The sequence below is a fragment of the Bubalus bubalis genome, chromosome 11 (genome assembly GCF_019923935.1).
Source record: "Bubalus bubalis isolate 160015118507 breed Murrah chromosome 11, NDDB_SH_1, whole genome shotgun sequence".
In the NCBI taxonomy this organism is placed as follows: domain Eukaryota; kingdom Metazoa; phylum Chordata; class Mammalia; order Artiodactyla; family Bovidae; genus Bubalus; species Bubalus bubalis.
This window is the reverse complement of record NC_059167.1, coordinates 14,530,609-14,558,204: the sequence shown is the minus strand read 5'-3', so window position 1 is coordinate 14,558,204 and position 27,596 is coordinate 14,530,609. Positions and strand designations below refer to the sequence as shown.

Genomic DNA, 27,596 nt, shown 5'->3' with positions numbered 1-27,596 from the left:
TGATGCGGAGAGCTGACTCATTTGAAAAGACCCTGATGCTGGGAAAGATTGAGGGCAGGAGGAGAAGGGGATGACAGAGGATGAGATTGTTGGATGGCATCACCGACTCAATGGGCATGGGTTTGGGTGGACTCCGGGAGTTGGTGATGGACAAGGAGTCCTGGCGTGCTGTGGTTCAGGGGTGGCAAAGAGTCGGACACAACTGAGCAACTGAACTGAACTGAACTGCCCCACTCCCACAGTCACAGGAGTGCAGACTTCCACAAGCCCTGAGAGAATCGTGCCTTCCTCTCACAGATGAAGACAATGAGATTGAAAAGACAGGGACTCGCCCAGCACCACACAGCTTTGTCAGTGGCAGAGCTGGGACAAGAGGCCAGGTCTTCAGCCGGGGGCGGCGTTCGCTCTGTTAAGCACACGGCCCTACTCTGCCATAAGCACTGTTACCCCATAACCTGAGGTGCTGACAGGCCGGTACATGCGGTCACCCAGGCAGGGCTGTAGCGGTCCCAAGAGACAGGGCAATGATTTCACGGCTCTGCACAAAATAACCAGGAGGGAAAGAGAAGGCGCCAAGGAAGAAATGGCTTTATTAGGCGTCTAGGCGTGTCTGGGAAACCCAGGTCAGTCACAGAGAAGAAAGGCTCACGCTGGCACAGGAATACAGGACACAGGCATTACAGAATATCCTCTCGAAAACCAATCGCGAGGCCAAAACCTCCCTCTTGCTCACCTACCAGAAACGCTGCTGAGGTGAGCCCTGCTGAAACTTGTGGAAGCTCCTAGTGAAACAAGGACGTGTGTGCAGAAAGGGAACGCGCGCCCCAGCCCCGCTGACTCATGTACGGTGGGGGGCCTGGGTGGGAGGAGGAGGAACGGGAAGGAGGGGGCCCTCATCTCCCACACCAGGCTCCCCGGGGTGTGCGGGGAGAGAGGAACCACAGTTTGTCTGTAAAGGGAAGACCAGGGCAGCAGAGCGGGGTGGGCCGGCTCTGCCGCGAGGTGGCGGACTCTGTACAGTCTTGGGTGAAGGCGCCTCCAACAGGTCCTGGCAAGGCGGGTGGCCCTTCCTGAGGACCCCCCGGGAGACAGCCATTCCAGTTCTCTGCTGACTTCCTGCAGAGAAGATGCCAGCGTCCAGCACCAAGTCCAAGGTCACAATCAGCTGAGGGCAGTGGAGTGGCCGCCCGACGACACCGGTACCTCTCGGCCTAGGAGACCTCCTTTTTAGAGCAGTCACTTTCTCCGGACAAAAGCCATCTTGCCCAATATGGGCCCAACCTAGAAATTAACTCCCACCTTCACGTGAGCACCAGGTGAAGAGCCTCCCTCATAAGGCAAAGCTTTAGATCTTGGCCTTCGGTGACAGTCCCTGGACAGAAGACCGGTCTGAGGCTGTCGGTGCCCAGGCGCTGGTCTCGGTCCCTCTGCCCCAGTGATGTGATGCTGTAACTCTCCCAAGAAGAGCGCGCTCTACTTTCACAGGCAGGAAAGGAAGAAATGAGGCAGGTTGCAAGGGAGCTGATGCCACTTAATTCTTCCATCGAATTTGCTGGGGAAAACAAACAATCATCAGTTTTCATGGATCCCTACAGATAGGCAGACAGAGTTCAATAAAACAAGGACTCCAGGTAGGTAATGTAAGGAAAAGAAAGATGGAGCCAGAAAGCTGAAAAAAAAAACTTAACGTGGGAGAGAGGAGTTCATTTATTCGGAGATGGATGAAACACCTATCTGTACCTATTCTGTAAGCCTGATTTAGGGCATTTATTCTGGTTCTGCACTCCTCAGGACAAAGATTCAAAGATTCACTAGCTTTAGCTTGTGGTAGATTCCAAAATACCTAACTGGGACCGAAGCTCCACGTTAACAGTAAGCTCAGCAATTCCATGCCATGGGAGAGGAGGCAGCTGTGCTCCCCAAGTAGCTAAAATTCAGGGGACACATGGATACCTGTGGCTGATTCATGCTGATGTATGGCAAAAACCATCACAATGTTGTAAAGTAATTATCCTCCGATTAAAATAAATTAATTAATTGAAAAAAAAAGTAGCCAAAATCTACTTCACCTACTTCTTTCTTCCAATAGGGAGGTCACATCCAGCCCCAGGAAACTCTACAGTCTGCATATTCTGATTCTGTAACGTTTGTTTCTAACTTCCAGTGGTTAGTCCTTCCTACCTGATGAGTTTAACAGTGATCAGAGCACTACAATCAGTGTCAGCCAAGGTCCCCAGACCACCCTAAGTCATCCCACGTCTCAGGAGTGACTTCTGCCCTGTAGGCCCGAAGGAGACCCTTATCAAGAGATCCACAGGCTTGACCGACAGCAATCCCATTCAGGCCTTGGGAGTCTGTGCTCAATACTCCTCTGATAACTGTCTCCTGAGCCTGCTGGAGGGCAAGCCTCGGCCCCTCACCGAGCTGTTGAGAAGGGCATCAATCTTCTCCTCCTCGGCAGAGCCTTTATCCACCTTGCTCCTGTATGCGAGCAACTGCTGACGATCCTTCAGGTCCCGGCAAGTCTGTCACCAAAAGAAATGACAATAAAAACCTCCAGTCAGCCTTCTCTAGAAGGGCTTCTTTCCTTCTGTCTCTCCCACTCTGAGCCAAGGTTCCGAGAGAAGCCAGGGAGCTGCGGTGGGATGACAGTGGGGCTAAGCACCCACCGAACTTCACACTGAAGAGACGTCTGCAGAGGTTACATGGCTTGATTTCATTCTATGAATTCTCCGAGTGCAACGAATTTATAAAAGCAGAGAAAACCCAGTCAGAGAACTGGGCAAATCATATAGGAGAGCTGGTCTCCAAACTAACTCTTGCCAGACCACACTATGCACTGAGTGGAAACTGACATTAGCACCTCAGGATCCAGGACCTGAGACTGAAGCCTCCCACTGTCCACTGAGGTCTAACTCAGGGCTCTCATTTCTGAGGGACTCACATCAATGACGACATCATGACACTTGAACTTGGTGGCTAAGTTCAACTTTGTGTCCACATCTTCCACCAGATTGACATACTCCTGTAATATCTGTGAAAACAAGTACTTCTGATTAATGATTCTCAGCTGTATTAAAGCCAGAGTTCTGAAAGGTAGGGAAAAAGTCCTGAAGAAGGCAAAGAGTCAGTGCTTGCTGTCTACAATTCCCATCACAAACCACAGGACTAGGTCTGCAATGGGCAATGAGGTGGACTTTCTGCAGTAATCCATGTTCTCCTGAAAAGGAAGAGAAGGGCCCACTCCTCCTCATCTTGGAGCCAGACCCCTGTGCCAGCAACAGGTGTGCCCTGGGTCTGACCTCCCCCCGCACCCTCTGCTCCTTGATGGCCTTTCTCATTAAGTTCTCCTGTATCATTTGAGTAGTGTGCCTCCCTCTGGCTGAACACAGCAGACGCTCCTCAGAGGGGATGGTCTGGGGTCATACTTCTAAAGGCTGAGCAGAACTTCCTTCCCTGGCCCTTTCTAGGTCGAGGTGCAGTTCAACCATTATGTTGCCTTTAAGATAAGACCAGAGCAAGTCAAGTCCCCCATTGCTGAGCAGTAAGGTCTCCTAGAAGACCCTGTACCCGACTCTCTCTGGGAACCATTACCTGGACAGGGGCACTGTTCTTGTGCAAAATTTCCACAACCCGATGGAAGCCAATGGGTGCTCTCTTCTTGGTGTAGCCCAGCCAGTTCTGAAAAAGGAAGACAGGGTGGCCGTGGGCAGGTCAGACAAATTCAACTCACTCTGAGCTAGTCTCTCTGCGTTTTGTGGTAAGACCAGCATGACGTGCTGGTGAGAGTGGATGAATGGGAGGTGGGGGAAAGAGAAAGGGAGAGAGATGAGGGTTTCAGCAAAGTCAAGGAACTCAGGAGGGTGGAAAAGAGAGGTATTATGAGTTCTTAGCTTGAATAGGCACAAATGCAGAAAAGTCTGAAATACAGCTAAATGAAATAAGCAATTTCGTTAACAATACTTGCATTGATAGTATGAAATTCTCTGGGTAGAATAATCCTACCCTTTACGTCTTTATATTTACATAAATGTTTATTTGTAAATTCATGAGGAAAGGTCTGGAAAGCTACCAGTCAAACTTCTCACAGTGCTTGCCTTGAGGAAGGGACTGAGAAAGGAGGTGGACAGTGGAGGAGGAACTTCACTTTTTATCCTCTCACTTTCACAGCGGGTTTGATTTTGACACAGGCATGTACTGCTTTCATAGTTAATGTTTCTAATTAAATAGCAAAGGCAGAAAACAAAAAATTGTCAAACCCATAGTGGAAAAATGGATATTTAAACTGCAAACCAACGGAGACATGACAACCGAATGGAATGGAAGATTCTTGACGATCTGGACAGCAAACAAAAACAAACAAAAAACAGCTCTAAAGAGCAAATCAATTTATATGTACTATAATATTCTTTTTTTTAAATTAGAGGATAATTACAATATTGTGATGGCTTCTGCCATACGTCAACATGAATTGGTCACAGGTATACATGTGTCCGCGCTTCTTGAACTCCCTGATAATATTCTTACGTTAACGTTAAATTTCTCGAGAATGATAATACTGTGGTTACAAATGAGAACAATGCTTAAGTAGTTAAAGTATTGTGATGTCTGCAGTTTACTTTCCAATGTTTCAGCAAAAAAAAAAACGCATATAGATCAAGAGAAAGCAAACATGGCAAAAATGTGAGCAAGTTCGTTAAGTAGGTGAAAACTGTTGATTATTCTTTCTTTTGGTTTTCTTTAGATGTGAAACTTTGGAAAATAAAATGTTGAAGGAAAAATGGCAACCAGTAGCTGGAACCTGAGTGTCCCAGAAGGCGTGAAACCTGAGACTCCCAGGAGGCGTGGGATGGCAAGACAGCATCTCCACCGGAGCGCTGACAGCCCCAGGGCACCCACCTTGGTGGTAAACAGGGCATCAACGTCATGCCAGGCCCGGAGCTTGGCGCGAGCGGCCAGCGCTGTCAGCACGTACTGTTTGTCTGGGATCTGAAAGCAGAGGCCCGGGGAAATTAAGAGAAGCAGAAATGCATCAGGGGAGGGGCTTGAGAGTTCTGGAGAGACAGGCAAGAATAGTCCCCGGTATTGATTCTGCCCCTTACAATCCCCAAAGCGCTTGGGCCTCCAAGCCCCAGCGCTGCTGCAGGCTGTTCAGTGAAGGCCTCCCTCACCTCCCACAGACGCTCCCTTCTCCCCTGACCCCTGCATGTCAAGGGACTTACTGCACAGGGTTACAAAGCAACAGCCACTCCACAGAGTGATTCTGATACTACTTTTACTAAACACTGTTGAATTTATATCTACCTTAAATGTCTTCTTCAGGTTGACCGGGCTGCTGAATGTCCCCTAGGATGAAAGTGGAGAAGGAATCTTGGTGTTACTGACTCTCTCAAATACCATCAATCTCCTGTTTTCTTGTCCACTAGCTAGACATTCTACATTTCACTCTGTAACCATTTAAACCTGGAAATTAATTTAAGAGAAAAGCTCTGTCAGGTCTAACTGGACATCACCATCCAGCTTAAGAGCACTAGATTAACAGGTATAAAGTATTTCCCAGTTTTTTGCTAATCCTATGATTGTTACGATCATGTCCACCTATGGGATCATTAAAGTCGCACTTCTTCAAGACCACTTTTTTAAGTATGCACAGGTAACTACCCTCTGCTGCTCTTCTTTACCCTGTGGGAATCCATTTGAAACTCTGGGCCTCTGACCAGAGATGCTCAGAGCACCAGCACTGGTCAGGCAGATGTATTCTAGGGCAGGCCAGCTCACTGGAAGCCATGCGAACCCATACAGACCTCTTTTCCCCTCTTGGAACAGTTCCCAGGTGGGCTGCCAAGAATGATGTGCACCCACTGTAAACAGATACGCTGAAACACAGGCTCTGAAGGATGCCCCCCTGTGCAGTGAGAACGCGTGGGCCTTTCTCCCCCGTGTGGCCCGTACCTCAGCCTCTGTGTAATGGTAGAAGCAGGAGTAGAACAGCGTTGTCACCAACGGCATGTTGAGGATGGACGCTTTGCGGGGGTGCTTCCGGAAGACCTCAGTCTGTCCCGCTAATTCTAGATGCCGATCGTTTGCCTGTGGTGGAGTGAGCCAAGAGAAAAAAAAAGAACAGTGTCCGTGGAATGGAGGCAGGAGAGAAGCCTGTAATACTAGAGCAGATGTGTTTCCTACCCTAGGAAAGAGGCGAAGAGGAGAAAAAAAAGAAACTGCCTAGGAGAGCCCCGAGGAGCTTAAGATCCAGAAAATGATGATCTAAGTTGGATGGAGGAAGACCGGAGAAGTAGTGATGAAACAGAGTTCTGGGATGAAGAGGAAATAGATTAATAGCAAGTGAGAAAAGAAAAGATGCCTGGAGGCAGTGGAGGGAAGGCCACCATGCAGAGAAAGAAAATGAAAGACTCTTAGAATAAGGGTAACCGGAAATGACGTATGTGGGCAGAGCGGAAGTCTCCTAGCTGCTGAATGACACAGAGCTTTGGCACTGAAGCAGAAAGAATAGAAACAAGGATTCTAACCTCGATAATGATCTGACGTTCCAGGAGTGTGTAATGGTCTTGTATGTGTGCAGAATCTTCTGCTGAAAAGGGCAAGCTAGGAGAGAGGGCAAGAAGGTTAGTACCTCATTCTCTACTCAAACAAGAAACATACCTACCTAATCCAGGTCACCACTTTAAGTCTAAGATGCTCGTGGGGCTTTGCAATTCTGATCTCTGTTCCCTTTAGAGCATCCCTGAAAGGCAGAGAGAAAGCAGGAAACAGAGGCGACCTCTGGCCCGGATTTTATACTTAAGGTTTTGCCAATTAGACAGGGAGCCTTCAAGTCCACGAAATACATATAGTCACTAGTGATTCTGCTGAGGAGTGAGGCAGAATCCCCTCATTGTGGGCGGTGCAATGACTGACGAACGAGTCACTCAGCCAATGAGTGCGCCTGGCCAACTGCCCATCATCCACATCCCAGGGAGGCTCGGGGTTGCGGTCACTGCCTAATGTCAATGCTGAACTGTCTTTCAGGAGCACTGACATGTTGGCCATTTTTTAATGCAGAGTAATAAGATAAAACTCAAGTTACAGAGCATGGCATTATGCCTGTAGATTGGTAAAGATCTCAAGAGTTATACATGATGTCAAGGGCCCCATCTTTAACACTACATTATATCCTTCCACATGAAGAAGTTGACGGACAAACAATGTCTTGCCTAAAAGTCATTTGGCAACTCAATGGGTAAAGCCAGGAATAGAAGCCAGATTTTAAACGCCCAGTTCCCAGACCTTCCTTCAGAAAGTACTGCCTTATTCCTCTACTCCACTTACTCCAGGAAGAATTCTGAAATTCAATTACACTCTCCCAGGTAAGTGTGAGCCCACAGCCGATTTTTAGAAGTGATAAAGAAGACAGCAAAAGGTTCCAGTTACTTCAGTATTCTAACTTCTCTGTTTACCAGAGGCCATACAACATATTGGCTCAGTAGCTGCTAAAGTTAAAACTAAGGATTGTACTGACATAAACTTCTAAATGTGAAACCTGGCAATCATGTCACATGAGGAATGACTGAAAGAAAGAACTGTGACCACTGAACCTCAAGTAAGGTCTACTGGGTGGGCTCTACACCTGTCTTAAAAGATAAACAGGGAAGCAAGTTTCAGCTCAATATAAGGAGGCACTTGCGGTAATAAAGGCTGTCCAACAAGGAAATAAGCTACTTCCAAGAGCAGTGTGTGCCCCACCCCTGGAAGAACAGTATGTGGGGCTAGTTTTCACAGGGACTTATACTCTGGATAAAAGCTGGACTGAACCAGTAATTCTTGGACTATGGGGTTTCAAGGACTGGTAACACTGAAAACAACACATAAGTAAGATGTTGCCGATTTTTTTAATACATTAGGGCACACACAAAAAACTTAAAACTCATTTTTCTACCAAAAAGAAGTGGGGGGTGGGGAGGGGAGAGAATCTCTGAATAAAACGCAGTCTTTCCAATTAAATAAATTTAGCTTTAGTAGAAAGCTCTCTACACTGTCTTTATTTTTCTCAGTTTATCACCAATCAGTGAAAACTCTATGGGGGAACAGTGTTTGGAACCACTGAATGAGATTATCTTTAATCACGTTTGTATGACCCACTGTTAGCCTTTCCCTGCAACCATCTATCCATTCTACCCTCTTTTAATCTCTTCATTGTTCTGTATAACAGTATTGATAGTGAAAAACACTTCTCCCCCACTTACCCAATGCATGTCTTAAGAAATTCTTTTCGTTTCTCGGGGTCCTGAATGTTCAAGTGCTCTCGATAATGGGACAGCTACAAAAAACAGAGAAGAACTTTGAGCTGTTTCTTCTCCTCAGAAGGGTGAGTTAGTTCTGTCAGTAGGTTTTCCATGCTTGAAAGCTAAACTCTTCATCACTAGAGATTCTTCTGGGAATAGATGGCAGAGGGGTGCAGGAGAAGAGTGATTCAAAATTATAATCTCTAACTGCATTATCCAATGCAACAGCCACTAGTTTCAAGAAAAAGTTGTTCTTAGGAGACTGTCCTATTCTATGAGGATAAACTAAAAGCAGACTATCGGATTTGCCAATTCCAAGGTTTAGAAGGTTGGAAAACTCCAAATGCATATATAACAGCATGCATGATAAATCACCTTCAGTTCAAACATAACAGAATATGAAGAAAATATGAAAGCTTTAGATAAAAATGAGTTACCCAAAACACATTTATTCTCACTGATTAATCAAACTTCAAAACAATGAACTATATGAATGCTATCTGAAGAAAATTCCTTATAGTTTTGAACCTATGGAAATTAAAAATATAAACGAAAAAGTTTTTCAAAATGAGTACTACAGATTCCTAATCATTTTGAAGAGATTAAGATAAAAGGTTTTGAGATTTTCCCACACCTTGAGTATTAAGTACAAATTCCTTTTACAAAATGTTACTGAAAACATTTTCCTGAATTATACTCCGGTGTGCAAAGCTTAAAAATGTATCACCACCAATGTGTGGTACAGTGACTAAAGAACAGTTCTGACATTGATGGCAAAGAGAAATCCTTACTCTTACACAATAATGTCAAACCTTTTAAATAGATTATTGAAGTTTTAATAAGAAAATTACGTTTTTGGTAAAATTTCAGGTTCATTCTTATATTACAAGAGTTTCATCTACAACGGTGAAAATCTGTCCAAAATCAACTTTAACACTTAGTCATTGAGCTCTCAGCCAAAATGTGTATTGGGTGCCCTACCAGCAGCTTGACCGATTGTCCTCATGACCTGTATCTGATTTCTTATCCCTGTTTGCTCAATATTGTTTGTTCAATATTGTCTTTAGTATTAGAAGCCAAAACCCCAAAGCTCCTACAAATCAAGAACTAAAAACAACTAGAAATTTTTTTTTTTTTTTTTTAACTAGAAATTAAGAGAGAAATTCCAAATTGACCAGGCCAGTTTTCATTTGGTTATTTTTTAATTTATTCAGAAGCCCAACCAAAAGAGCATATAAAAAGACACAAAGCAGTACATCATCTGGATTGTTCTCAGGCTTCCCAGATGCCCGTCTCCCAGATATAACCAATACCAAAGAAAGGAAATAGTCAATCAGTGCAGTAGGCTGGGTTTTGGCTTAGACTTTTTAAAGAGGCCCCCAACTGAATCAAAGGCCACACTTACCGCAAGCTCTTCTGTTCTATCCAGGAACCTGGGAAGAAGCAGAAGGGAGCAGCACGTTTTTATCTATTGATGCATGGCAGTATAACCTCACAAAACAGGATGAGTGTTCTAGGAGAAACATCATCCGAACTCATCTGCCTCCATACACAAGCTAAGCCCTTCTCTTCTCAAACTCTCTACCATCAGCAACCCCTTGAGAACACGTGCCCGATCTACCGAGCTGAGTGAAGAGCAGAAACTGGAAGATGTTATGGGCACTAGTAACTCTGTGATGTCAACAGCTCTGACAGAAAGGCTCAGAGCCTCTGCAAAACCTTAGCCCACAGTAGTCATCTTGGGTTTTTTTTTTTTAAAGATGAAAACACTCTTCTCTGTCAGTAGTCTTGGAAACAGATTGTCTACACTATCCTCCTCTGTTGTTTTCTTTTTTTTTAAGATTTATTTCTTTAATTTTTAGCTTTGAGGAGTCTTCACTGCTGCATGTAGGCCTTCTCCGGTTCTGACGAGCCGGGGCCACTCTCTAGCTGCAGTGTGCAGGCTTCTCACCGTGGTGGCTTTTCCCGGTGTGGAGTACAGGCTCTGGGTGTGAGGGCTTCAGCAGCTGTGGCACACGGGCTTGGCTGCTCCAGGGTATATGGAATCCTCCCACACCAGGGATGGAACCCGTGTTCCCTGCATTGGCAGGTGGATTCTTAACCACTGGACCCCCATACAATGCATTTGTCTCTCCCCAAAGGTGGTAAGGTCTTGGAGAACAAGGACTTTTTGTCATCTGGTTGCTTTTTCCCTCTGCAAGGACCACTATAATTAACATCACTACTTTGGCATAGAGGTGATGCTTAAAAAAAGCCTTGTTGGTTCGGAGGGAAGGAAGGAAGAAAAGAAAGAGGGAGAGAAGGAAGAAAGGGTTGAGGGAACAGCTCGTCTTGAACGCGGTTTCTACAAATTCCTGGCTAACCATCTCTAATCTTGACCCTGACCATGTGTGCCCTCCCCACCTGAGTCTTTGGGAAAGCTCATCACTCTGCGGAGGCCACTGGGTAAATAAAGTTACCTCAGGGCACATGTCAGCCTAAACAGAGGCTCCACCCCCTGCCCTGACACTGAAGAAAGGACATAATATACCTGTTTTAAGCTAAGAGTGGGAAAAAGTCCCTAACAACTGAAATGAGATAGGGAAGAAAAACATGGCAGAAGACAGCTGCCCCCAATGGGCACCCCCTTCCCCAGGCCCCCAGCAGACATGCCTGCTTCTTGCCTCTCTACCCATTAGAACCCGACCCAGTCCCACAGGGCCCACTCAATTCCTCATCACTCCCATGAGGTTCTCCTCAGCTATCCTGATTGAAAATTGCATTTGCTTCTTCTGCTTTTCCATTGTGCTTCTCATTGGCATCACCAGGGACCAAGTAAAAAGGGCATCTTTAGTCTCGGTCTTTTGTAAGAAAATAGTTAATAAACATTAATACCACAGACTAGGCGTTATGCTGAGCACTTTACATGCATGAACTCCTTTCACCTTCATAATGACCTGTGGAGTACGCAACATTATTTCCATTTTACAAACGTGAAAACTGGTGCTTGGAGAGGTTGAGGAACTTGTTCAACGTCATGCTATGAACTAAGTGATGGAGATAATATTCAACACAGGTGCTTGACTCTGGAGCCTGATTTCTTAACATGGTCACTTTATTACAGGTTGTGGTGCAATATTAGTTATCCCATCACATTTCTTTTTTTCCTTCTTTCTCTCTTTTCATTCATGCCACACGGCTTGCGGGATCTTCGTTCCCCAACCAGGGACTGAACCTGGGTCCATGGCAATGAAAGCACCAAGTCCTAACCACTGCCACCAGGGAATTCCCCCATCACCTTACTGCTGCTGCTAAGTTGCTTCAGTCGTGTCCGACTCTGTGCGACCCCATAGACCGCAGCCCACCAGGCTCCCCCGTCCCTGGGATTCTCCAGGCAAGAACACTGGAGTGGGTTGCCATTTCCTTCTCCAATGCATGAAAGTGAAAAGTGAAAGTGAAGCCGCTCAGTCGTGTCTGACTCCTAGCGACCCCATGGACTGCAGCCTACCAGGATCCTCCATCCGTGGGATTTTCCAGGCAAGAGTACTGGAGTGGGGTGCCACTGCCTTCTCCTATCACCTTACTATATCTTGTCTAATAAGCGTTTCGAGAAAAAAGGGGCAGTGTCTCTTTGCAGTATCACCCAGCATGCTCTGAACTAAGTACTTAACAAATTTTACAGACCAGATGATCGGTTCTTACCTAAAGAGGTCTAAAAGCAGCTTCTGATCACCTATCTCCTTAAGGAAGTGAATGAGATGTCTCAGGGCAACCTGCCGCACCTCCAGCTCTCGGAAGAGGATCTCTGGTGGGCAGGAAGAAAGGAGTTAGATGGGGAAAGATTAAAGCCTATCACTCAACAGGAAATCAGTACCCCCCAACTCACACATTCTTAAGATAATCTCCTCAAAGTCCATCAGAAGCTAGGAATGGTCTACCATAGTGCCCACCCCTGGCTCAACCCACCAGCAAAACACTCCAGGGTCCAGGGCAAGGCTAAGGCTTTGTGTTAGCTTTCAGCTCTCACCAACCCAACCAGCAGGCCCTGAGCCTGGACTTTCACCTCCTCAAACCAACACAGCCATCCATCTGTGCAGTGAATGAGGGGCTTTTTAATTACTGTAGCTATCACTCGAAAGGAGGAACAACTCAGGGCTGAGGCGTGTACTCTGAAGCCTCAGGACCCCCCAGCTATCCCGAAAGTAGACCTGATGCTGGTGAATTTTGGTATGAAAGCCACGAGACCACTCTCCCTTCAAGTGTAGCACACATCTTACTGACTAAAGATTTCCCTCAAACCACGCTCACCTTTACTCAGCGTCCTCTTCAGGAAGATCAGAACCTAGAGGAAAAGAGAACCAAGAATGAATCACCCTGTGTAACCTTCCCAACACGAGGCCCTGTCTGAGCACCTGACGACTAGGAACGAGGCCAGCAACTCATCAGGAATCTTCGCAGGTCCAGACAAGGTGTTTCTCTCTCTATGTGATGCAAGGACAGGTGATGGACATGTGGAATGAGCTCTGTCTTGGGAGTCCACACACCCTTGCCCCTACGGCAAGAGACAGCTCCCTCCCTCTGGGAGAGGCTGCTGTCACATCTCTGGGCCTTCAGATTACTTTTGAGGACACAAAGTAGCCAACCTACCACTTCTGGGTCATAATCAAGAGTGTCACACACAATGCAAACTGAGCCTTTGAACACGTACTTCTGGGAATCTTCTACTTGAAGAGGAAATCCAGTGTCTCTACTGGACATTAAAGTCTATCATATGGATAACCAATAAGGACCTACTGCACAGCACAGGGAACTATACTCAGTATTTTATAATAACCTATAAGGGAAAAGAATCTGAAATATATATATATATTAATACATACAACTGAGTCATGTTGCTGTACACCCGAAACTAAAAGATTGTGAATCAAAAAAAATAAATAAATAAAATAAAAGATTGTGAATCAACTATATTTCAAATAAAGAAATAAAGATATTTAAAAAAAAATCTATCCTGATTGGACTTTCAGAAACTGATGAAAGCAGTAATTAAACAACAAAAGGCACAACTCACTGCAGTAATGACGTTCCCATCATGCATGCTGACTGCTTCTTCTAGGAGCTGGATTTTGTCCTGTAAGGAGCGGAACCTTTCCAGTGAACAGACCTGCCAGATAAGAACAGAACTGGTGTGCAAGGAAGAGGACCATTTCCTATATTCCTTTGTCACTGGAAACTGAGGAAGAGCAAGAATGACCTGAAATATCCCCAATGCATACATGCATGCTCAGTCGCTTAGTAATGCCTGACTCTGCGACCTCATGGACTGCAGACTGCCACGCTCCTCTGTCCATTGGATTTTCCAAGCAATAACATTGAAGTGGGTTTCCATTTCCTTCTCCAAGGGATCTTCCTGACCCAGAGATCGAACACACATCTCCTGCACTGCAGGTGGATTCTTTACTGCTAAGCCACCTGGGGCTTCCCAAATGGCACTAATGATAAAGAATCCAGCTGCCAATGCAGGAGATGCAAGAGAAATGGGTTTGATCTGTGTGGGTCAGGAAGATCCCCTGGAGGAGGAAATTCTTGTCTTCTTGCCTGAAAAATTCTATGGACAGAGGAGCCTGGCGGGCTACAGTCCATGGGGTCACAAAGAGTCAGACACGACTGAGCACACACGCTGGTCCCCAAGGAGAGCCTCTTCACTTACACAACAGCCCCCAACACTCTATGAGCCAGGAGGTTCCCACCACCCCCTCCCTACTACTACTACTACTACGTCGCTTCAGTCGTGTCCGACTCTGTGTGACCCCATGGACTGCAGCCCACCAGGCTTCTCCGTCCATGGGATTCTCCAGACAAGAACACTGGAGTGGGTTGCCATTTCCTTCTCCAATGCATGAAAGTGGAAAGTGAAAGTGAAGTCGCTCAGTCATGTCCACTCCCAGCGACCCCATGGACTGCAGCCCACCAGGCTCCTCCATCCATGGGATTTTCTGGGCAACCCTGGAAGATGCTAGTGTCCTGATGAAGGCTTGCCAAAGTCAACAGGTAGGGTGATCACTTGTTCTCTTTTGCCTCTTTTTTTCCCTTTTTAAAAAATCTGTTTTTCTTTGTTTGGTTGGTTGTTGCTTTTTCAAACCCTGGTGTTGAGCGCCACCTTTCAGTAGATCGCAGTGAAGGAGCTGCTCTGCTACATATGAAAGCTGGACCCAGAAGCAGGTCCTGTAGAAATGGTTTAGGACGAGCTTCCCCAGGAACATGCGGTGCGTGACAGGCGAGGCGGCGGCCACCTTTCGGGCCACGCAGTGTCCCAGGAAGAAGGGCTCTCTGCACGGGGACTCCTGAGGCTCTGCACCGTTTGCCACACCACGGGGGATGCGTGTGGGGTTCACTGGAGGGGACAGCAGGGGACTGGCTATCTGAGACCAACTTTTCTTTCTTTTTAATTAACTTGTTTACTTATTTTTGCCCGTGCGGGGTCCTCGTTGCTGCGTGCAGGCTTTCTCGAGTTGTGGCGTGGGGGCTACTCTTCGTGACGGTGTGCAGGCTCTCACTGCAGCGGCTGCTGCTGCTGGGGAGCACAGGCCCTGGAGCTCGCGCTGCAGCAGTGGCGGAGCGAGGGCTCCAGAGTGCTGGCTCAGTAGTTGTGGCACACGGGCTTAGCTGTGGCATCTTCCCAGACTGGGGATCAGACCCATATCTCCTGCACTGGCAGGTGAACCACTGGACCATCAGGGAAGTCCCAACTTGTTCTCTTTTTAATGAGGTACAATTTATATCATATAAAATCTACCCTATCTAAGTGTACAGTTCAGTGAGTTTTGACAAGTAAATAACCCCATGTTAACTACTACCACAATCAAGATACAGAACATTTCCATTACCACAAAAATTTCCCTTGTCCATCTGACAAGGGATCTTACTAGCAGATATTTAGGTTATTCCCACTTTAAAAGTTATGATAAATAAAGTTCCTATGAACATCTGTGTACAGGTCTTTGTATGAACAAATTTTCATTTCTCCTGAATTGTAAATGTCTATTAGCGATTAAATTACATGTGTGTTTGATTTTGTAAGAAACTGTCAGACTCTTTTGCAAAGTGGTTTTACCACTTCACCTTCCTGTTTGCAGCATATGAGAGTTTCAGTTGCTTTGCATCTTCCCAACACTTGGTCGCTAAGAGTCGGACACAACTGAGTGACTTCACTTTCACTTTTCACTTTCATGCGTTGGAGAAGGAAATGGCAACCCACTCCAGTGTTCTTGCCTGGACAATCCCAGGGATGGAGGAGCCTGGTGGGCTGCCGTCTATGGGGTCGCACAGAGTCGGACACAACTGACACGACTTAGCTTAGCAACGCTTGGTATGATCAGTATTTTTAAACTTAGCCATTATAGTGGCTGTATAGTGGTATCTCAGTTTTAATTCACATTTTCCTGATAACTGATAACGTTGAGCATCTTTTCAAGTGCTTATTGGCCATTCACACAGCTTTTGGTGATGTAACTGGTGAAAACTTGAGCCAGTTTTTAAATTTGATTGCTTATTTTATTACTGAAGATACATCATCATTTTTTATATACATATTCTGGAGAAAACACTTTATAAGATGTATTTTACAAATGTTTCCTCCCAGCAATGGTCTTTTCGTGTTTTTAACAGTGTTTTCAAAGAACAAAACTTCTCAATTTTGGTGAAGTCCATTTTCCTTTTTGGTCTGATGGTTTTTGTATGCTTGGTTAGTAAGTCTTTGCCTAACTCAAGATCACAAAGACTTTCACCTAAATTTTCTTCCAGCTTGATAGTTTTAGCACTTATTCTACTATGATCCATTTTGACCCAATAGTCATTATGGTATCAATTCTCCCAAAATTGAAATACAGATTCAATGCAATCTCAAAATGCCAGCAGCTCTTTTGTAACACTGACAAGCTAATATGGAAACACACAGGATCTAGAATGGCTGAAATAATTTTGGAAGAGAAGAATAAGGTTGAAGAACTGACATGACTTGATTTCAAGATTAACTACAAATCTACAATAATCAAGGCCTTCGTAATGGCATCAGTTCAGTTCAGTTCAGTCACTCAGTCGTGTCCGACTCTTTGTGACCCCATGAATCGCAGTATGCCAGGCCTCCCTGTCCATCACCAACTCCCAGAGTTCATTGAGACTCATGTCCATAGAGTTGGTGATGCCATCCAGCCATCTCATCCTCTGTCATCCCCTTCTCCTCCTGTCCCCAATCCCTCCCAGCATCAGTCTTTTCCAATGAGTCAACTCTTCCCATGAGGTGTCCAAAGTACTGGAGTTTCAGCTTTAGCATCATTCCCTCCAAAGAAATCCCAGGGCTGATCTCCTTCAGAATGGACTGGTTGGATCTCCTTGCAGTCCAAGGGACTCTCAAGAGTCTTCTCCAACACCACAGTTCAAAAGCATCAATTCTTCAGCGCTCAGCCTTCCTCACAGTCCAACTCTCACATCCATACATGACCACAGGAAAAACCATAGCCTTGACTAGACGGACCTTTGTTGGCAAAGTAATGTCTCTGCTTGAATATGCTATCTAGGTTGGTCATAACTTTCCTTCTAAGGAGTAAGCGTCTTTTAATTTCATGGCTGCAGTCACCATCTGCAGTGATTTTGGAGCCCAAAAAAATAAAGTCTGACACTGTTTCCACTGTTTCCCCATCTATTTCCCATGAAGTGATGGGACCGGATGCCATTATCTTCGTTTTCTGAATGTTGAGTTTTAAGCCAACTTTTTCACTCTCCACTTTCACTTTCATCAAGAGGCTTTTTAGTTCCTCTTCACTTTCTGCCATAAGGGTGGTGTCATCTGCATATCTGAGGTTATTGATATTTCTCCCGGCAATCTTGATTCCAGCTTGTGTTTCTTCCAGTCCAGCGTTTCTCATGATGTACTCTGCATATAAGTTAAATAAGCAGGGTGACAATACACAGCCTTGACGTACTCCTTTTCCTATTTGGAACCACTCTGTTGTTCCACGTCCAGTTCTAACTGCTGCTTCCTGACCTGCATACAGATTTCTCAAGAGGCAGGTCAGGTGGTCTGGTATTCCCATCTCTTTCAGAATTTTCCACAGTTGATTGTGATCCACATGGTCAAAGGCTTTGGCATAGTCAATAAAGCAGAAATAGATGTGTTTCTGGAACTCTCTTGCTTGTTCGATGATCCAGCGGATGTTGGCAATTTGATCTCTGGTTCCTCTGCCTTTTCTAAAACCAGCTTGAACATCTGGAAGTTCACGGTTCACGTATTGCTAAAGCCTGGCTTGGAGAATTTTGAACATTACTTTACTAGCGTATGAGATGAGTGCAATTGTGCAGTAGTTTGAGCACTCTTTGGCATTGCCTTTCTTTGGGATTGGAATGAAAACTGACCTTTTCCAGTCCTGTGGCCACTGCTGAGTTTTCCAAATGTGCTGGCATATTGAGTGCAGCACTTTCACAGCATCATCTTTCAGGATTTGGAATAGTTCAACTGGAATTCCATCACCTCCACTAGCTTTGTTCGTAGTGATGCTTTCTAAGGCCCACTTGACTTCACATTCCAGGATGTCTGGCTCTAGGTCAGTGATCACACCATCGTGATTATCTGGGTCATGAAGATCTTTTCTGTACAGTTCTTCTGTGTATTCTTGCCACCTGTTTTTAATATCTCCTGCTTCTGTTAGGTCCATACCATTTCTGTCCTTTATAGAGCTCATCTTTGCATGAAATGTTCCCTTGGTATCTCTAATTTTCTTGAAGAGATCTCTAGTCTTTCCCATTCTGTTGTTTTCCTCTATTTCTTTGCATTGATCGCTGAGGAAGGCTTTCTTATCTCTTCTTGCTATTCTTTGGAACTCTGCATTCAGATGCTCATATCTTTCCTTTTCTCCTTTGCTTTTTGCTTCTCTTCTTTTCACAGCTATTTGTAAGGCCTCTCCAGCCATTTTGCTTTTTTGCATTTCTTTTCCATGGGGATGGTCTTGATCCCTGTCTCCTGTACAATGTCACGAATGGTAATGGCATAAGGATAGACAAAAAAAAATCAATGAACTGGAATACAGTCCAGAAAGAGACCTACACATATATACGGTCAATTCATTTTCAACAAAGGCACCAAAGTGACCAATGCAGAAATGGATAGTCTTTTCAACAAATAGTGTTAGAACAAACAGAAAACCATATGGGAAAAAAATGAATGTCCATTTGTACCTCACACCATATATTTTGTATTAATTCACACTGGATCACAGACCTAACATGAAAGATCTGCTCTCACTCTTAAAGGCATTACTTTTCCCTCTCATCCATCACTCTTTTCCCACTTCCCCATCAAAACAACACTAAACCCTGGAGAATTAGAAATTTTGCAGCTGAATTGCCATCTTAGTGGAATGATTTTCCTCCTGAAAATCATTTCATTTAACAAAACTGAAGAGAAAGGCCAAGCTGCTCAGCTTCCAAAAAAAAAAAAATTCCAATTCCACAAGAATTCTCTCCCCAGGGGCCTTACCTTGCCCTTCCTGAGGCGCCGCACTGTGTCACTGGGGCTCCAGTCGTTGCTGTAATCCTGAAATATTAGCAACGCATGAATTATAGGAAGTTAAAGGATCGGAATTCAGAATTATCAGTGCATCAGCTCCTCATCTCATGCTTATAGTCTTAGTCCCTGAAAGTGAAAGTGAAGTCGCTCAGTCGTGTCCGACTCTTTGCGACTGTAGCCTACCAGGCTCCTCCGTCCATGGGATTTTCCAGGCAAGAGTGCTGGAGTGGATTGCCATTTCCTTCTCCAGGGGATCTTCCCAACCCAGGAATCAAACCCGGGTCTCCCGCATTGCAGGCAGACGCTTTACCGTCTGAGCCACCAGGGAAGCCCAGAAGATAGATTAAAAAAAACAAGACTAGGATGGTCTGGTCCTGAGTTTCTTAAGCAACCAGGACAGAGATTTTACAGGCAGGACGAACTGGATCAAAGAGGGAACAGATCAACTGACAAAGCTGGCAGCCCAACATGTGAGTGGTTCAGAATTTCAGCCTGTAGAGGCCGTTTTGGGACTCTAATGAATGGTTTTGCCAACAGAAGGAAAAGAGAGAAACATATTCTTTTTTTGGACCTTATGATATCGTTTTTCGCTTTTTAGTCAATTTACTTTTTCATGTGCTTCATGTGAATATGAGCTCCACCAAGCTTCTAGACCACAGTGATGATCAAAAGTTTCAAACCACAACCTAAAAAATGGCAGTATAATGGATAAGGAAAGTACACCAGGGCTGAATCAGAAACTAAAAATTTTGAGTTCCAGTTCTATCATGTAACTAGCTGTGAGACTCCCGGCAAGCTCTAATGTTTAGAGATCCAATTTTCTTATTTCTAAGAGGGGTTTAAAATAACACCTGCTCAGAGATTTGGGAAGATTAAGCAAGATAACAAACGTCCAAGTTCGTCAAACTGTGTAAAGTGTCATGACCATCGTAAGATACAACTCACCCTATACTCCCCCTTGGGTCTCCCCAGCTCTGGAGCATAGCTCTTGGCAGGTGTGTCTGACAGAGCTGCAAAAGAACAGGCAAGGGACTGAGAAGGACATCATCTTCCTGCCATTCCTTTCTTCCACTGCTTCCTTTGCTTGACTTGTGGGCTCCCGAGGTATCTTTATGGCCCAAAGTAGGGAAGTCCGAGTAGATCTCAGTTCCTACCCAAAGACAGCATCCCTAGATGCTACCCTTGGACCCCACGGCCTGAATGGTCTCAACCTGCTTATTCAGCATCAGAAAATTCCTCTAATAATGATGATAGATTCAGAAGAAGTGCCATTATCTAATTATCACTTGTCCCCATGACTCCCCAGGCTGTACCCCAGATCAGTAACATCTCCCACAGTAATCAAGAGAAGAGAGTCCATGCCTACCATCAGAGAGGGACTGGAAACTTCCAGGTCTAGTTCTCCCTAAAGATAAAGAACACATAAGGCCAAGAGTTAAAGTCAGAGCCATCCAGACTCAGTTTAGGATGCAGTGCACACAGAACCTTTTTGTGAAAATATGAGAACTTAAGGCTTAAAAAAGCTTTTACTCAACTTCAGAAATCTGAGGTACCATGGAAATAAAAGGCACTGAGGAACTTTTTCTTTTAATTGTGGTAAAATACACCTAACATAAACATCACCATTTTTAAGGAGGATACAGTTCAGTGGTACTAAGTACATCCACATTGTACAATCATCACTACTATCTATCTCCAGAACTTTCTGATCATCTCAAACTGAGACTGTACCCACTGAACAATAACTCCCTTTCCTCCTTACTCTCATTCCCTGGTGACCACTATTCTACTTTCTATTTCTATCTGACTATTCTAGGCATCGCACAGAAATGGAATCACACAGAATCCTTGTATGTCTGGCTTCATTCACTCAGCATAATATCCTCAAGGTTCATCCATGTTGTAACATGTATCTGAATTTTGATCCTTTTTAAGGTTGAATAATATTCCACTGCATGTGCATGGACATTTGTTCATTCATTCGTCAGTGAATGAACATTTGTGTTGTTTCCATATTTTGGCTACTCTGAATCGTGGTGTATAAATACCTGTTTAAACCCTTGCTTTGAATTCTTTTTGGTATATACCCAGAAGTAGACTGCTGGATCATATGGCAATTCTACGCTTAATTTTTTGAGAAACTGCCAAACTGTCTTCCACAGCCTTCCGGTGTCTTCTACACACAGGCCGTACCATTTTACATTCCCACCAGCAGTGCGCAAGGCTTCCCAACAGAAATGCACAGGGGTGGGGGGAATTCTGACCTAGGCAAACTTCTTGAGTGTATGTCACAAGGTTAATGTCAACTTTGTTTATCATGTTTTAGAAACCCAGTCCAACCCCTCTGAATTTCCCTCATTTCTCCCCCTTTCTGATCCCTAACTGCTAGCTCCAAAGATTTTTATACTTCAGTATCTTTTTCTTACAGAGTAAATGAAAATCAGCCTTCGTGGTTTTTCGGAAAAAAGAAAAGGACTCTGTCCCTTTAACCGTCGCTCTCACCTCTAAAAAAGCTGCTCAGAGAGTAGGTAGAAGCAGGTTTGGGTAGTTGTGCATAGGTGGAGAAGCTGTTTCGGTTCTTCAGCTGTTCACGCTCGTGGCTAGACCCGCTATTACCAGCAGTCTCTTTGATGGACCATGCGATACCTGCGAGACAGCAAGATGTAGATCAGTCATTCTCATCCAAAATAATACCACCACATCCAGCTTTCCAATAAACTCTAAAAGCTTTTCATCAGAAGCCCTGGTCCCTTGTCAACATGGACTTAAAATACTGGGGCAGGGAGAAAGAACAGAATCACATAGACCAATCAACAGAAAAAAAGGGCAAAGGAAATGAATAAATGGATCAAAGAAAAGGAAATACAAGTAGCTGTTAAACATATGAAAAGGTGCTTGACCACACTCTTAATAAGAGAATTACACAAATTAAAAGTACAGTTAGGACTTCCCTGGAGGTCCAGTGATTAAGAACCTGCCTACCAACACAAGGGGACACAGGTTCGATCCCAGGGCCAGGAAGATCCCACAGGCCACGGAGGAACTAAGCTCACGTGCCACAACTGCTGAAGACTGTGCATCTAGAGCCCATGCTCTACAAGAGAAACCACCGCCATGAGAAGCCTGTGCACAGCTAGTAAGTAGACCCTGCTTGCTGCAGCTAGAGAAAAGCCCACGCAGCAACAATGACCAGGAGCAGGTGAAGATAAATAAGTATTTTTAAAAAGCACACTGAGATACCACTTGCCCCCTGTAAGATTGACAAAGGCCCAAAAGTTTGAGAACACCCTGTGCTGTCAAGGCTGTGGGGAAAAAGGAACATTCGGATACTGCTAGGTGGGAGTGCAAATTGGTGCAACATCTAACCGACACAGATGCAAATACCCTCTGCCAGCAATTCTACTCTAGGAACTGAACTTTCAGATACTCTTACATGGGCAAAATACAAGGACAGCAATAAAACAACAAAAGATTGGAAACAATCTAATGCTTATCAACAGTGGACTGGTTACATAAATTATGAGAATTCCACATCATGTATACTATGTTGCTATTTTTAAAAAGGGAGAGGCAGCATGAGAAAACTTGGAAAGATCTTCAAGCTATATTATCCAGTGAAAAGAGGAGGGTACAAAGTATGCCACCCCTGGTGTAAAAAACGGGGTTCATTTTCCTATATATAGTTCCACAAGCAGAAAGCATCTCTAAATGAACACACAGGAAGCAAACAACAGCAGTTGTTTTGGGGCTGGCAGGGCCTGAGAACTAAGTAGATGCGTGACAGTGTGAGGGAAACTTCTCAGTACGCCTTGAATCCTTTTTACTACAGTACGCCTTGAATACTTTTTGCTTTTTAAATCATGTGACAATATTTCCCATTAAAACAAACAAACAAACCTTTAAAACTATGCTTAATCAGATGGGCCCAGCAAAGGTGTTAAGTGTTCTTAGAGAATGATTAGGCAGTGGGACTTGGTGGCTCAGGAAGTCAGTTCTGCCAGGCAGTTGTGAGCATTTAAGTCAGCAGTTCTCAAATATGACTGTGTATCAGAACATTAGCAGTGCTTATTGTCATTTGAGACCCCGCCCTACCTGCCACCCCACACCCAACATCAAGACCTACCGAAGCAGAGTCTCTCGAGTGAAGCCCAGGAATCTAATTTTAACGAGCACCCCAAATAAGTCTGAAATAGCCACCCAAACATTAGCCCTCGGACAGCAGACCTAGACAGCCATATGGAAACTATTTTCCCAAATACCCTCTCCTGGGTAAATTTCCAGATGTATGCTCATCTGAAAACAGCTTAGCCTCGTTCCCTATCCTGACAAGTATTGAGGAGACTTTATGAGTGGTAAGAACCCTGAATAATTAATCCCTTCCCAGGGTCTTTTGTACTTACTTCCCACAGGTTCCCCGGTCCAGCTGACTCTCTCCAGGTCATCTTCATCATCGTCATCCACAAAGTCTCGAAGGCTATTCACTGCCCGCTTGGATTCCTTTAACTGTGGATGGACATCAGGCAGGGCGCTTAGGCAGTTACCACTTCTCCCCTCTCCCTCTGACAGCCAAGAAGGCTGAGGAACTTGGACTTGAGAATGGCCAATATTTTAACCTTTCTGCCATCAAACGCCTAGCCCACTAGACGTTTGCCAAGAAAAGAAACTGCTATTTAGCCAACACTGGAGTCCAGTGGCAAAAGGTTAGGAAGAGTCAAAGCCAATTTTGAATTCTAATCCTGTTCCTGGTATTGACTTGCTTTGTAGGGAGTTTATCCATCTTTCCAAAAATGAATGTTTCCCTCATTTGTAAAACAGACATGATAAAGACAAAACTCCCAATCCAGTTCATCCTTCAAAAATAATAATTATATCACATGAAAAAAGACTTATGGGTTCTTGGGGAAAAAAAAAACACAACGGAAAGAAATGAATCATCTTAAGAATGTAAAGGAAAATGGGCAGGGAGTTGGCTTTTACAATTCCTTTCTTTTCCCAGCGTTCTTCTCCATGAAGAGTCTTCTAAAGATGTGACTGAAAGCACTGCTGAGCCTAATTGAGACAGGTTACCAAGGATGCAAGGGAAAGGGTACACAGTGGAAAGGGGTGAGAACTTCGGTGAGTGTTCACAGAAACCCACCTGTGAGAGCTCATCATCTTCGTCATCAAAGGTGAAAGCCTTGAACTTGGAGCTATTCCAATACTCCTCCTCATCACCCTTTGTCCGATTCATCTGGAGGGAGAGAAGAGAGATATACTGTATGTCTCTTTCTGGATTCCCCTCAAAAGAGCTTCAAAAGCTTTGGGTTCCTGGACTACAAACTCCCTGCTGTAGTCAGGGATGCACAAAAAGTGTCTGGTGAAGAAAATACTGCAGAGGCCACATAAAATCAGATCCTTGGGTCTCCAACCAATCCAATCACACTTTTGATTGCCTGATAACCCACGAGTAGTCATTCATTCCTAGAGCAGCTACTTTGTTCACAACACCATCTCAGGTGCTCTGTCAGCTGTTTTATTACGTAAGGGATATCTGAAGTACAAAACACAGTCCCTCTCTGAAGGACCCTACAACACAGTATTGAGCATATATACCTTTTCTAATTTATACACTCTCATGTGTGCTAAGTCACTTCAGTCGTGTCCAACTCTTTGCGACCCTATGGACGGCAGCCCACCAGGCTCCTCTGTCCATGGGATTCTCCAGGCAAGAATACTGGAGTGGGTTGCCATGCCCGTCTCCAGGGGATTTCCCCAACCCAGAAATTGAACCTGTGTCTCTTAGGTCTCCTGCACTGGCAGGCGGGTTCTTTACCACTAGCACCACCTGGGAAGCCCAGTATAAGTATGTACAAAGGTAAAAGTACAAACCAGGCATGTGTTACAAGAATGCATCACGAACTTTGCTGGATACACAAGGTTAATCAAAGCATGAACAAAACAGATGGTAACTACATTCATGGACTCAACATGTATCTGTTGCGTGCCACCTCTCAGGCCCTGTTCTAGGCTCTGGGAATACTGCAGAGAATAAAAACTCACAGACATCTTACTCTTTCATGTGCTTCTTGAATTCCTGATAGCAAGTAAGCAACTAAAGGAAGCTGAATTAGCCTGCTTGTAACTTCAACTTCAAATCATGATTAATTTAATAACAAGTACTGGCCAAAATTTGGGAAACGAGGGCATAGCCAAAGAAGGAAGTCTATAAAGAATCAGTCAAAACACCACAAGTTCCTCTCATAACTATTCTAAAATTAGATTTCACCCTGAAAAAAAGTTTTGCCTTAGAATCACAAACTAAACTATCCATGCCAACTGGATTAGAGTGAAAACTGATTTAAGCCAAGAACCAGGTACCAAATTTTTCAGTGCCAAAAATAACTCCAAAGGCTACAGAGAGTCCAATTCTAAAGGATGGATTTGCTTTTTCTATTTCAATAGCACCTTTCTCAATAGAAGCTTAAGAAACACTCCCCACGGCAGACCCACTGAGACTCCCAATGGCCTTAACACACTCTGCCTCACTTGGTGTGTTGTCAGGGGGTCTGGGAATGGCAAAGCAGGCTGAGAAGTGTTTACCATCTGATCCTTCCCCATGGCAGATATCACTAACTGATTTCTATTGAACCCAGACACAGCTTAAACATCCTTTTGTATATTTAATGCAGTGAGTAAAATCAAATACAAAAGCTAGCAGAAAAAAAAAAATCATCCCTTATATTGCAATAAGCATAGGCTTTGTAGTCAGGCAGACTTGAATTCAAATGTCAGTCTCTCCAATTCTCAGCAACCTGGGTAAATAATCTCACTTCTAAGCCTTGGAGAAAGTGACAGGCGACCTCACAGGGTTGCAGTGAAAAATAAACAGGAGTCAAGAAAGAGCTAAGAAAAGTCCCCAGTATAAAGTAAATACTAAAGGCTAGCTCCTTTTAGTATATCTTCTGCCTTCTATCTCTGCCATTTGTAAATATGGGACCTAACAACAGAAACATACCTGTTAAGACTGTTGTGAGGCTGAAGCCAGTGAACCACATGGAAAGCACATGTGCTGACACAAAATTTGTTTAGTATTAATTTTTATTAATAATAAATCAATATCTTGGAAAAAGCTAGAAAAATATTTCTAAGCATTCCTAAAGTTTAAAATTTTGATACAAAAACTCTGAGTAGCCATCACAAACACTGAAGATGTCCACAGAGCAGGTAAACATCTATGGTACAGGTGCCAGTTTATAAAGCCTCAGAACACCTCTTCAAAGTAGGCCTAGCGGATTCCATTTCACTGATGAGGGAAATGAGGCACAAAAGGATTAAGTACCAAAGTTTTTAAGCTCAAGTTAGTTGCTCCTCTCCAGGTTTTCTATCTCCTGGGTCATCTCCACTCTGATTTGCATCGTTCTTTTATCACTCTAGGGAAAACTGAGGGCAGGTCCTTACTACAGTATCTACAGATAGGCACAGCACGAGTCAACAAACCCTGTAATCCACCCGAGGTTTTCTGGAATCTTTTCTTAACCATGCAAAGGCAGTGGATGCTTGACACCAATCTGTACTTCTAGCGCTAGTCAGAAACTATATTTCCTCAGCAAGTAAAAAAAGACAATGATTTAATGGCTCTAAAATTTATAAGGCCATCAGCTACAATTTTAAGAGGGGCTGAGAAAGGTGCTTCAAAATTATTTAAAACACTTCAAAGGCTTGTCCCTGTCACTTGTTTACTGAGATCCCACCATACAGGGTAGTAGATCTGAGGGAAGGGCAGGAATACGACAAAGGAAGGAAAACGACTTGGCCAAAGAATATCTACAACCAACACGCTCTCCGCCTCAGGACACCGCAGAAACCAGCCTGTGAGAAGTTAGATTCGGACTCATTTATCTTCTTTCAAAGCCAGGCCTACACAAGTGAGGTGACGAACTGAGACGAGGAAATGTGGATTAAACTAGGAAGACTCTGTGGGCGAAGGGTCCAGGAAACAAGGATCCACCGCAGAGGCCAGAGCCCAGAACCTTAGTACAATAAATTCTTGTTCAAAATCAGTTGTCTGGGCTCGCTCGCGGCCCCAACCCCGAGTGCAAGCCCAGGGATCGCCAGAACTGGATTTAACAGTCAAGCCAAGGAGGTCGAGGGACGCCTCAGACAACGAGGGGAAAGGATATGGATGCGGAGAGGCTGGACTTGGCCAGATATGTAGCCCAAGGAGTTTGGGACACCCTCACCTCTTCCACACCGAGCCCTCCCTCTCAGGTCAGCGTCAGACTCCGCCGCCGAGGGTCCAGCCTTTCTAGACAGGCTGTGCGGCATACAAAAGGGGCGGAAGCGGATAGTCCCGAGGAGGGGGCGGGAAGGCTGGGGTGGGGGTTGGAACCAAGGGTCGAGACAGGCGCCGCACGGCATGCTGGAAGTTGTAGTTCCTCTCGCCCCTACAATCAGGCTCTGCCAGGACAGGCCGCGGCCGCCTCTTGACTACAACTCCCAGAATCCCCAGCGCACCTCACCTAAGCCCGTTTCCTCTCCTTTCAGCTCGACCTTCCGAGGTTATCCCGTGGGTCACTCGACAAGACTACAATTCCCGTGAGGCCAAGCGGGACCGATGAAGGGTTTAGGGAAACAATGAAACATGTCCTGTATGTCTCTGTGGGTGAGGAATGGTCGTGTGAGCTGTCGCCTTTCGGGCCTTTCAGGGCATAACTCGAAGGAGTGTAAAGGATTCCTTAGAACAGACGGAAGCGAAGGTCCGGGGAGGGGTAGCCGACGTACCCGGCGGGAGGGAGGCG

The 27,596-nt window shown here is 44.9% G+C and overlaps 1 protein-coding gene across 2 annotated transcripts; it reads right to left on the bottom strand.

Annotated features, from left to right (window-relative positions):
• Positions 1-572: 572 nt before the first annotated feature.
• On the bottom strand, positions 573-27,522 carry VIPAS39 (VPS33B interacting protein, apical-basolateral polarity regulator, spe-39 homolog). 2 transcript variants are annotated; one of them, XM_025295147.3, is made up of 20 exons: positions 27,318-27,522; positions 23,957-24,049; positions 23,220-23,322; positions 21,322-21,465; positions 20,186-20,224; positions 19,765-19,829; positions 18,790-18,846; positions 13,330-13,422; positions 12,567-12,600; positions 11,961-12,063; positions 9,685-9,712; positions 8,241-8,314; positions 6,528-6,603; positions 5,953-6,087; positions 5,305-5,346; positions 4,900-4,989; positions 3,595-3,681; positions 2,945-3,034; positions 2,421-2,525; positions 573-1,552 (listed from the first exon to the last, which is right to left on the bottom strand). In XM_025295147.3, the coding sequence occupies exons 2-20, from the start codon at positions 24,047-24,049 to the stop codon at positions 1,532-1,534; spliced, it is 1,479 nt and encodes a 492-aa protein (XP_025150932.1). In that variant the 5' UTR covers positions 27,318-27,522; the 3' UTR covers positions 573-1,531. The 2 variants fall into 2 exon arrangements, with proteins under 2 accessions (XP_025150932.1, XP_006052947.1); XM_006052885.4 differs by lacking the exon at positions 27,318-27,522 and adding an exon at positions 27,039-27,190.
• Between the last annotated feature and the right edge of the window lie 74 nt (positions 27,523-27,596).

Coding starts and splice junctions, on each gene's coding strand:
- VIPAS39 (XM_025295147.3), bottom strand. CDS start 24,049: ATGAATCGGACAAAGGGTGATGAGGAGGAGTATTGGAATAGCTCCAAG. Junction 9,713..11,960: donor CTGCTTTTAGACCTCTTTAG/GTAAGAACCGAT, acceptor GCTTCTTCCCAG/GTTCCTGGATAGAACAGAAG. Junction 3,682..4,899: donor ATGCCCTGTTTACCACCAAG/GTGGGTGCCCTG, acceptor TTCCTTTTTCAG/AACTGGCTGGGCTACACCAA.